At 39.0% G+C, this 12065-nt stretch overlaps 1 protein-coding gene across 2 annotated transcripts; it reads right to left on the bottom strand.

The window, feature by feature from the left end:
* Window positions 1–2119: 2119 nt before the first annotated feature.
* Window positions 2120–6209, bottom strand: rsph3 (radial spoke head 3). 2 transcript variants are annotated; one of them, XM_071468045.1, is made up of 8 exons: window positions 5685–5932; window positions 5071–5152; window positions 4829–4970; window positions 4595–4740; window positions 3883–4086; window positions 3150–3312; window positions 2857–2943; window positions 2120–2297 (listed from the first exon to the last, which is right to left on the bottom strand). In XM_071468045.1, the coding sequence occupies exons 1-8, from the start codon at window positions 5789–5791 to the stop codon at window positions 2218–2220; spliced, it is 1011 nt and encodes a 336-aa protein (XP_071324146.1). In that variant the 5' UTR covers window positions 5792–5932; the 3' UTR covers window positions 2120–2217. The 2 variants fall into 2 exon arrangements, with proteins under 2 accessions (XP_071324146.1, XP_071324145.1); XM_071468044.1 differs by lacking the exon at window positions 5685–5932 and adding an exon at window positions 5968–6209 and having other exon boundaries at window positions 2121–2297.
* Between the last annotated feature and the right edge of the window lie 5856 nt (window positions 6210–12065).

Genomic DNA, 12065 nt, shown 5'->3' with positions numbered 1-12065 from the left:
CAGGAACTTTCTCGCAGCGTGATACAATGCACTGTCCTTTGCCCAAGATAAAAGTAATAAAAATTTGAATTACAAAAAAAAAACAAAAACAAAAAAAACAGGAAAATGAAAGTCAGCTCATCATTAGAAGATAGTTTTAGGGGCCCATAAAACTCATAAAGAGGTTAAGGTTGCAACCCAAGTTGTGAGGTTGCCATTATGAAAACATACCATTGCTGTTTCAAGCTAATAAAGGCAATGATTAATCACTGGTACACAAATCAAACTGTGTTTAATGTACATTAATGATGTATATTACACATGATGGACATGTATTATTTTCTTTCATTTGTATTTACATACTGTCGGTGTAATGGATAAACCCATTATTTATTTATTAGACCATTATTATTTTAATACTTCTTTATTATATTTGTTTATCATTATGTAGTTCAAAGGATTTTATTGTTTGATTCCTTTTATTATTGTTATTCTTATTTTCTGATTTTAACACACAACTAATGATAAACCATAACATGACATTACACTCAAATTACATACAATAACACAATTTGCAGGCCAGGGGTATAATGTACATATCCTGCTCCCTAGAATAATCGTATATCATACTGTAGATATTCTACATGTGTAGGAATCACACCTTTAAAGATAATTGTATTTTTGGGTGTTATGAACTTACTTTCTTTTACCAAAAAGACAATTTTGTATGCTTCTGTATTTACCTGGCAACAATCTGTTGGGAAAAAATGTGTGTAAGCCACTTGAGCAGAGGAAAATAAATTAATGTGAGTACAATTATTTGAGCAGTGACTGTTACAATCTATAATACTGAATAAATACATTTAATCCTCATCTATCCGCTGTGTAAAGACTTTTTCTTTGCAGTGGCATCGCTGCAGAAACTTTTTTTTTTTGTTGCACAGTATTTCACTGGGGAAATGAGCGTCATCCGCCCTTCGCTGAACCAAGGAAGTGAGAGGGGAGGCGTCATAAGTGAGCTGACCAATGAGAAGACAGGATTAAAATAGAGTCGTATATATCGGAGGTGAGACCTACTTCACACCATAATACGAAAGCAAAGAGTGATGTGACAGTCGCGCCTAAACACTTTGTGTTACCTAACAGCCATGACGTTTATCATCATGGCCATTGTCAACCACTGCATTTATCATCAAGCCAATTTAATTTAAAATCATGTTTAAAATATAAAAATACGGCCAAACAAACACCAAACAATATTAGTGGGCCGTAATAAATACAACATGAAGATGATAACACAAGCAAGTCTGAAGTCTGAGCAATGCAAAATACCCTTGAATTTGCCTTTTAGGGCACCTGAATGAACTGTTTGCAGAGCAATGCCAGATGCAAATAGATAGTGACAGCAAGCCGCTTTGAATGGGCCTTCAAATATTTAGAGTTCCTTAAAAACTGTTGCTCATCTGCTCTATGACTTATCGTTTTTAAGATAAAACTTCTTTTGGTCAGATTTTCTTTGGCTGGTGTTTTGAAAACCCGGTAACAGGCAGGAACTGTCTTCTGATAAGCGGTAAGACGTACAACTGACAGAAAACAGGCTGTTTTGACTGACTATCACAAAAATGAGGAAAACGATAAAGACTCTAAAGATTACCAAGAATGGCTCAGGATATAAAACATGTCCTCATTTCATTTCATAATTGCATTGCTCTGGTTTGATTACAACCATGAAATATCTACCAACTAATTAAAAAAATCTCCAAAAGCTAATGTAGGCCGCAATATGTGACTGAAATTTTCAGAAAAACTATCTCCTAATGACTCATCCATGTGCAGCAAAATGAAGAAAACTGAAAACACTGAAACACTGACGAAACTCTCAAGGTCACCTTTCAAGGAACATGTATATAAACTCTTCATATTGTATAAACTGAAATCCTTGATTCACAATACACAAGAGGGAGTGAAAATATAGAAAATGCAGCATTGAATCATTACAATCATATTGCTGATTATAAGATTGGAGCAAATATCTTGAGCTCACAGAATAATCCTCATTACACTGGTGTCCTTGATGTACATTGTCTTTGTAATGATTCACCCTGAGCTAAATACACACACACACACTGGTATTATATTATCAAAGAAACAACTTTTAGTTTTGTCAGCAAAAATTTATTGTTAATAATACATTCATGCCATTGACTTATCTCAGTGATTTTTTTTTTTATCACTGTGCTACATGTCAGATTTGGCAGGTTGTGTGTCCAACTCCTTGTACCCCCCCAGTCTCTTCTGGGCAACATCATGGATGATAGCTGAAACAGACACACAGGATGAAGATGTTTCAGTCACATTCTGCTCTGTGCACAATACTCCATGTCTGACAATGGTAACTTCTGTAATGTGTGCAAAGAACCACTAGATGGTACTCCAACAATGTCTATGACCTGATGACCCCTGGAGGAGGACTTGGGAAATACCTTTTTGCTGTCAAGGATAAAAGCATCAGCAACTAGAACGTGTTGATTAGTTTGAAACAACTTACAAGAAAGTTATATTAACACATCTCATGCTTGTTTTTTAGGAGGAACTCTCTAGAGGCTACAAATGGATTGGCTTAATCTTAAAACAGATATTCTTTAACATAAGGATGAGATGTTTATATTTTGTGGAGACCCATATCTTGGATTTTGCCGTCAAACAATAATGGTTTGTCCTGGTGTGACGGCTTGCTGGTGGACAGCACTGGATTTGTGTACTGCTCAGTGAGAAAATGGAACAAACATTCAAAAATACAGCTTTCAAAATTAGATAATTGTTCAGATTGAACACAGAAGTGCCTCAATTTTAAAATATTATACTGTCTTCCCTTACTGTCCAGCAGTTCTCTTGCTGCGTATCTCTTCTCCAAACTGTTGTTAACCTCATTCATCAGCCACGGGAAGAAATTGGTCTCAATATCTGGAAATCAAACCACAAATATGATAAAAAGGTTAAACACTCATATCAAGACTTTCACACACAGAGTATGAATGAGCGTATCTATTAGGCTACTATTCACAGATCAGTTTTTATCAGGAGGAAGTGTCACTGTACATGCATCGTGTCAGAAAGGGCTAGCTGAGTTTGAACGGTGCAGGAAAACAATGCAGTGAAGGGAGGCTGACCTTTCTCCACAGGGTCATAGAAGTAGCCATGGCTTCTCAGTGAGGTGAAGACTGCAGGTAAAAGATCAGCCAAGTACTGCTGAGTATATGCCCGTGCAGCAATCTTCTCTGCAGTCTCTCTTTCTTTCTTCAGCACCTCCTTCTGCTGGGCAATTCTACGCTCCTGTAACATGAAATATTTGTTAATAAATAACCAACAATCTCATTTGAAGTCACAAAAAAGCTTCCCTACTTATAAATGAATAAGAATGAAATGCTCAAAAATGCAGATACTCTAGTCACAGTTAGATAAGATTTGATTGTTGACATTGTCTTCCTGACAACATAAGCAAACCAACCTATCAACTGTTATCGCATTATGATTCTTTCACTGTTAAAGTCTGACTGATGCACTTAATATGACCTTTTTCCCCACACAGAAAGAAGTGCTTTTCACAGTGCACAGCGGAAACACATCAATACAGAAATCTCTCTTGTGAAAAAACCATTACACTTCTAACCTTGCCAGATAACAGTGTGGTCACGAAGGGTCATGTGACTTGTAATAAGAATCTAAGGACATGAGTTTTCAGTAGCCTGGTTACACGTCTAGATCATTGCCCACTGGGTTTAGATTAAGCTTAAGCCCAGTCCCAGCTGCATCTTCCGGACTGATGTGTTCATGGCATCACTGTTTTTTCCTGATTTTCCCACACTGATAAAGACCTATTCCTATTTTTTCTAATTTGCCTACTTTCTCTTCAACGTGGCGTCTCTCCTGCTCCTGAAGTCGGTGCACTTCTGCCAGCTCATTATTTCGGAGCTCCTCAAAAGCCCTCTGCTGGGCCCTCAGACAGGCCAGCTCTTCCTCCTCCATCACCTCCAGCAGAGACTGCTCTATTGTCTTACCCACCAGGACCTCCAACACCGGCTGCACCTCCCTGTCAAAGTCAAACAACTGCAGAGAATACTAGTCGTTAAAACATTACATTAAATTTGATCAAATCTGCAAACATTTTGCATTTTATTCTCCATTAATATCCTACATGACAACACTAATCTGAAAGCAATTTAGTATTTCACTTGCATAAATTTAGGGGACTCGCAAGAGACAGAATAAAACCAGTAGATGCTAACATATTCTGACTTTTAGTTCCTTGTATGGGTCAAAGTAAAATACACTGGCTCCAACATGTCCCATAATGAAACAAGTGACATCCTTTTGTAGACTCTCCACCTGGTAATCACCAATGTCTTTAAAACACCACAACACTGGGTTTCTGTTTACTATAAAGTTCCCCAAGTTGCGATAACCTTCATGATGTAATAACACTTACTGTAGGTTGGTAGTGGCAGCTCTCGAGCAACAAGAGATTATTATGCAACTACAAACTGGCTTTATGTGTGAAGTTGGTGGAGCAATCCCTTCAAGTAAAGTGGCCAGACCTCCCATATGAATTACCCACCTCTCCCTCTTCTATCTGTGTTTCCACGTCTTTGCCAGATTTGGCAGGTATGAAGAGTGGAGTCGCTGGTTTGTCCAGGAAAGCATCAGTCTGGCATTCAATATCTGTAGCCACTATAACATCACTCAATTCTTCAAGATAAAGATCTGAAAATAAAGAGTATTTAAAAAAGTGTTTCTGGTTTCCAAAGGCAAAGAGGTAAAAGTTTTGAAGTCGTTAAGAGAAATTCTTGACCTGTTTGTACGTCAATATGTTTTCTGCCCTGCAGAGCTTCGGGAGTTTTGGGTCTGAGCTGCTCTCTGGCACGTCTTCGAGCAATGGCTCTTCTCCTGATCTCCTGTTGTCTTTGTATTTCAGCAGGGTCTGGGTGGGCTGTCTGTCAACAGTGCATGATGAAACACATTTTAAGGACTAAGTGTATTTATGGGCAAACCTGTCAGCAATAAAGCATAGTGAAATGGATGTTTCATACTTACAGTTGGTATGATGTGTTGAGCATAAGTGTTTCCTCTGACAACACGACGGTCATACATAATGTTTCCATAATTACTGTGTGTTCTGCATTGTCAAAACAAAAAGAAAAGTCAGCTCAGTAGCACCTGTTCCTGACACTTGTTAGCTTCAAAGGTGAAATGCTTCTCCATGTTAAGCCAGTATTTGATTGTTGAACAAGGCAGTATTTTTGATATTTTTCAGGGGTTTTCCTTCTGTCTGGAGGTAGAAGATGTACTAAGTATACTCTGTAAAAGTAGTGATCCCACATTGTAAAAATGCACAATTTAAAGTGAAATATCCTGCATTCAAATTGTACTAATGTACAAAAGTGTTATTAGGAAATTGTACTTAAAGTAACAAACTACTCGTTATGCAGTCTTATATATCATATATTGTAAAACTCTATGTTAATTATCAGTGATGTAGCTGGCTGAGCTGGTGGAGCTAACTTTGACCTACTACTTTAAACACTGTAACAGTGCATCATATTTCATTGGTAATAGCTGTCAGATAAATATCATAGAGTAAAAAGTGCAATATTTCCCTACTAAATTTACATACATGAAAGTAGCCCACTAAAGTAAAGGATAAATACCTGGGAACTGTGTAGTGTAGTGTAGTACTGGAGTAAATGCACTCAGTTACTTTACACCACTGCATTGAATATTTCTTCAGCTGGATAATTTGAAATATTTTCACCATTTTCTTGATATTTTCTTGCCATGTCGCTGCTTGTAGACATTACACAGGTTTGGATGGGTTATGTTCAAGTTTAGCAAGAGTTTATCAGCAGTTATTTCCACCGAGGCAACGTTAGCACTTAGCCAAAACAATATCAGTGTTAACGCTAACAGCACAGGCTCCACGACGGCACTCACTGTTCCGGCGGAGGTTCTCTGTACTTGGGGCGGTTCTCGACAGGTCTGGGGCGGCTGGAGAACGTGTAGGTTCCGTTTGGTTCTCTGTGGCTCTGCGAAACAAAAGCCATCTGTCGGAAACTATCGGAAAACCATCTGTAGCTGAGATGGGTAACGTTAATATTTGGTGGCGGACAAGCTGCTTTAGCAAGTTAAGGGAAAGGGGGAAACAAACTGTTGTAGCAACCGTATCCAGGTAACGTAAGAAAACGGCCGTTACGTCACTTCCTTTAAAAACTGACCAGTAAAAGCATTTATTTCTTCTCTGACCATTGAACCGCTGGTACCAGTATTTTCAATACCACTTCTACTACTATTACTACTACTACTACTACTACTACTACTACGAGTAATGTTGTAAGTACTTAATGCTGCTACTCCTACCAGTGGCAACCTCTACTACTACTACCACCACGACTACAACTGCTGTTTAAGTACCACTATTGCTATAACACCACTAATAGTAAATAGTACTTGATAGTTATTAATTGACCTTGTAATGAGCCTGTTTTGTCAAATGCTGTTTCCAAAGTCAAGAATGACTTTTCACTCTCAAAAAAAACAGACAAAACAAATGAATACACACACAACACACAAACCTTTTAACTGTACAAGAACCAGAAAGATCAGCAGACATGTAATATAGTATCACAAGAGTGCTGGAGCTTATTAGATTTTGTTGAAAAAACTTTCACCATCTCTTGCAACTCATTCTGTGTCACAGCACATCTGAGAAGGTCTGAGTATTGATGGAAAGGCCACTTCCTGCACAGAGAAGTCAAAAGGTGACAAAGTCTACCATGTGTTGCTCTTCAAACACTAGCGTAGCATAAGACGAAGATAAAACAACAACTTAAAAAGCTGATGTTCCATTTACACTTTCTACTGATACTACTACCATGCTGATCGCAGAGCAAGAAGTAACAAGTCAAACTGTTGTTGTGGGATGTGCTGCAGGCCTGACATCTGCTAACACCTTCGCCACTTTTGCACACTTAAACAGCAAAACAAATCTGGCACAGTTTTGTTTTGCTTGTACGCTCACAGGCGACGCTGAAATGTGGGTGGCACGAGGCATTTAGTAAAGGAAAGCTGAAACTCAACTGAAGACGATGTTAACCACAAAGAGCATTTTCATCTCTTTACGAAAAGCCTGAAGCGTCAGAAGAAAACAGGGGACCGGAATTTGCACTGAACTGTGTCTGTACAGACAAAGGTGAAGGCCCGGGGGTCAGAGTGACGGCTGAACAGGCACCTTTGTTGTTTGCATATAACAGATTTTATATCAATGATTGTTCCCCAGTTTTCCATATTTACATGTTTTGTTACATAACAGATGGCTCTATTTAAATAACCAAAGCATGCTTGTATAACATTTCCACGAAAACTATACTTTATTCACATCACAAACAACCGGATATACTACTAGTACTACCACACCACCACTACTACAACTATTACTGCTATTACTCCTACTGCTACTACTATTATCACTGCTAGTGCCATTGAGACTACCTCTTCCACTACTACTTCTGCTACTACAACTACTACTACTTCTAATACAACCATCACTACCATTACTACTACTACTACTATTGGTCTTGCACTGTTACTATGGCTACCACTACTACTAATGCTACCACTGCTACTATTACTACCACTATTAGTACTACTGCTACTACTACCACCCTTTAATAAGATGATTGTGCCACAGTTTTGCATACTAGCGTATTTGATTTGTTATGTAAAAGGCACCACTGGCTATTAAAATAGCCAAACAAAGGATTATTATATAACATTTCCATGAAAACTACTCTTTATTCATAACACAAACAGCCAAATATAGCCATGGTTGTAGAGAAGCCCCTGCTGGAGTTATGTCACGTGTTCCTGATCTTTTTTTAAAAGGAATAATTAATGTCTATTCAGATGAGTGTAGGGGTTTCTGTGTCATAAAGGGCTAGGATGTGCTCTCCTCTCTGCATGTTATATTGTTTATGCTTGAGCTGTCATAAATCATTACTCTTTATTGAAGGGAAAACTGTTCAGCTTGCCACTGTGTTAGCCTCTTCTCATTAGTGTTGACTGCCAGCCATGAGATTATGCAACCATCAGGGCATGCTTCCACACATTCATCTTTTCTTCAGTGCAGTAATATACTCACCACGTTTTTTTTTTTGTTTTTGTGGGTTTATTGCAGACTTGTAGCCTCGATTCCCTTTTACACCATCCCCTAACTTCATTGGTATAGTTTTAAGTATTTTTCTACCTTTATTGAAACAAAGCGTATAGGAGGAAACATCACACAGTTCCTCAGTGTGTCATCATGCTGACTCACACACTCAGCCTTTTTAAAAACAGCAGGTGGCAACTCATGCAGTTAGGAAGCTGGGTGGTAATAAACGTAGACAGTCAAGTGGAAAAAAGTAGCTGTTAGTGAAGCACTAATGTACATGTACAGTAAGAGGTAAACAGGTGGTAGTGAAAGGAGCTAAAGCAGCGAGGTTGAAACAGAGGCAATTACTGCAGACAAGAGCAACATACAGGACTGGCAACATAGTCATGTTGAAATGTACAATGTTATTGGGGTGGACACAAAAACACGGACAGTTAAAGGACTCCATTGCAACAGGCCTAAATAAGTACCTCTGTGAAGTTTATAATGCTAAGTTTTTGCTGAGACTGTTAATTCAAGTCTATGGTAATATACAGTATAGCATTTAATCAGGTAAGCTCACTGAAGTCAAGAGTCCCATTACGCAACTGAAATTGCATCTGTAGATCATGTGATGACAACTAAACTATCTCCATGACAACTGAGAAAACAACATCTGCTAGGGAGGTTGATGAGATGAGGCTGAAAACTTCTGAAAAACTAAGCCAACAAAATTTCCTGTTTTCCTTTCATTGATTTACGTGTAACTAGCTAAAAATGCAGATGAAATAAATATGAGAAACATGCAGAAGAGGAGATAATAGATGAATTTAAGGATATATAACATATATTTTAGATTTTTTACTTTGTTGTCTACCCTTTTGATACCAAACCTACACCTCTGACCTCAGATAAATAAAATAGTAAAATGAAATTTGTCTGCCCATCCCTTCTACTGGAAGCATGTCAGTAAATGATCTGTAAACATTCACGTCAGTGTGAGAAGTTTGTGATGTTCTTTTTTAAGGACATCTATGTTCAGTCAGTGCTTGTACAACACTTTCTACACAAAGCAGAAATGATTATAAGCAAGTAACACATTATACTACATTGTACTGCACAGGCGTCCATGTCATTGAATTCATCCCCTATATGATGTCCTCCAACTGTTTAGGTGAATATACTCTTTTATTAATAAATCCACACCTGACACATGTACTGTGACATCAGTTCACAATAAGTAGCGATTATTGAAGAGCTGTTTACAGTGAAAACGCTGGCATCCTCTCGCTCTCATAATAGCAGAGTAGTCACAATGGGCTGAGCAGGAACAATGTGCGATGGATGAAAAAAACAACAGGTAAAGAGATGCTGCCCATCATCGGCTGGATATTTGTTGATGACCACAGTATATACTGTACATATATGAATGTAAACCCACAGTAGTTCTTCAGGACTCTCGTTTTAAGATACATAGTACACAATAAGACAGACATTAAAAGTAGAATTCAAATAGTTGTTTAATCAAGTAGTTTTTTCATAATTGAGTGACTGACTGAATGATTGAAGCCATTTTAACATCATACATGATAGTGCTTTTACAGCCATATATGATATAGGATGTCAGCTCAAAAATATCAAATTTGGGTATTCAGAAATAAAAAACACAAAACGAGTTAGCTAGCAATCATGAATCACGGTGAATAGATCATTTATTTTGGGAAGGACTGTCAATTTCACAGAGGCTACTCTTCCTGTAATGGATAGTGGGAGGTCCATCCAGCAAAGGAGGTCATTATTTATTGTTTTAAGTAAGGGGTTGAAGTTGAGACCAAGCAGATCTGACAGCCTGGGGGAAATATTAATACCCAAGTAAATGATGTGAAGAGGTGCCACATCCCAATAATAACAGCCTTTTTAAACAATATTATATTAGAAAAGATTATACAGTATCTCACAAAAGTGTTTTTGTTAACAATGACTCCTCTATCATCACAGAAGTCAGTCATGGAGTTCCACAAGGTTCTGTGCTAGGACCAATGCTCTTCAGTCTATATATGCTTCCTCTGGGAAACATTATTAGGAGGCACCAGATGAATTTCCATTGTTACGCAGATGACACCCAGCTGTACTTATCCATGAAGCCAGGTGAGACTAACCAGGTAGCCAAGCTTCAGGTGTGTCTTAAGGACATAAAAATCTGGATGACCAGTAATTTCTTACTCTTAAATTCAGACAAAACTGAAGTTATTGTAATTGGCCCAAAACACCTCAGAGATACACTATGTGATAATATACTGACTCTGGATGACATCACCTTGGCCTCCAGTGCTACAGTCAGAAACCTTGGTGTCATTTTTGACCAGGACTTGTCCTTTACTTCACATATAAAGCAAGTCTCTAGGACAGCCTTCTTCCACCTGCGCAATATTGCTAAAATCAGACCCATTCTATGTCTAAAGGATGCTGAAAAACTAGTTCATGCATTTGTTACCTCAAGACTGGACTACTGTAACTCTTTATTGTCAGGATGTCCCAAAAATTCAGTAAAAAGCCTCCAATTGATCCAGAATGCGGCAGCACGAGTACTGACAGGAACGAGGAAACGAGATCACGTCTCTCCTGTGTTAGCTTCTCTGCATTGGCTCCCTGTAAACTCCAGGATAGAATTTAAAATCCTCCTCCTCACCTACAAAGCCATTAATGATCAGGCACCATCGTACCTTGGAGAGCTTATAGTTCCCTATTTTCCCAATAGGACACTTCGCTCTCTAAATGCAGGTCAACTTGTGGTTCCCAGAGTTTGTAAGAGTAGAATGGGGGGCAGAGCCTTCAGCTATCAGGCTCCTCTCCTGTGGAACCAGCTCCCAGTGTGGGTTCGGGAGGCAGACACCCTCTCTACCTTTAAGATCAGGCTTAAAACTGTCTTGTTTAGTAAAGCTTATAGTTAGGGCTGGCTCGGGTATGTCCTGACCCATCCCTTAGCTATGCTGCTATAGAGCTAAACTGCTGGGGGATTCCCATGATTCACTGGGCGCTCTCTCCCTATTTCTGTCTCTCTCCCCCGCTCTCTCTCAATGACTTCATGCCATTAACTTTGTTTTTTTTTTTCTCTCCCGTAGTTTTGTGCTTCTCCTCTCTCTCCCTCTCTCTGTCCTCATTCTGCAGGTATCTCTGCCTCGGGAGCAGCAGGATCCAGATCCACCACTACTCATCTTTACTATTACTATTACCTGTCTTTATTATTAATAACGCCATTACCGACACAGCTGTTCCTGGTCTCTCTCTCTTCTCTCCCCTCTCCTCCCCCTCCCCCTCTTTCTATCTTCCCCTAAACCCAACCGGTCGAGGCAGACGGCCGCCCACCCTGAGCCCGGTTCTGTTGGAGGTTTCTTCCTGTTAAAAGGGAGTTTTTCCTCCCCCCTGTCGCCAAGCGCTTGCTCGTTGTGGGAACTGTTGGGTTTTTCTCTGTAACAAAGTAAGGTCTTGACCTTACCCTGTAAAGTGCCTTGAGATAATGTATATTATGATTTGGCGCTATACAAATAAAATTGAATTGAATTGAATTGAAAAGTGAGTACACCCCTCACATTTTTGTAAATATTCGATTATATCACTGAAGATATGACACTTTGATACAATGTAAAGTAGTCAGTGTACAGCTTGTATAACAATGTAAATGCTGTCCCCTCAAAAAAACTCAACACACAGCCATTAATGTCTAAACCACTGGCAACAAAAGTGAGTACACCCCATAGTGAAAATGTCCAAATTGTGCCCAATTAGCAATCTTCCATCCCCGGTGTCATGTGACTCGTTAGTGTTGCAAGGTCTCAGGTGTGAATGGGTGTGTTAAATTTGGTGTTATCGCTCTCACACTCTCTCATACTGGTCACTGGAAGCT

This window comes from Trachinotus anak, unplaced genomic scaffold, assembly GCF_046630095.1.
Source record: "Trachinotus anak isolate AG129_WGS33_773 ecotype Australia unplaced genomic scaffold, CSIRO_AGI_Tana_v1 ptg000031l, whole genome shotgun sequence".
Classification (NCBI taxonomy): Eukaryota; Metazoa; Chordata; class Actinopteri; order Carangiformes; family Carangidae; genus Trachinotus; species Trachinotus anak.
This window is presented reverse-complemented; position numbering and strand designations above follow the sequence as displayed.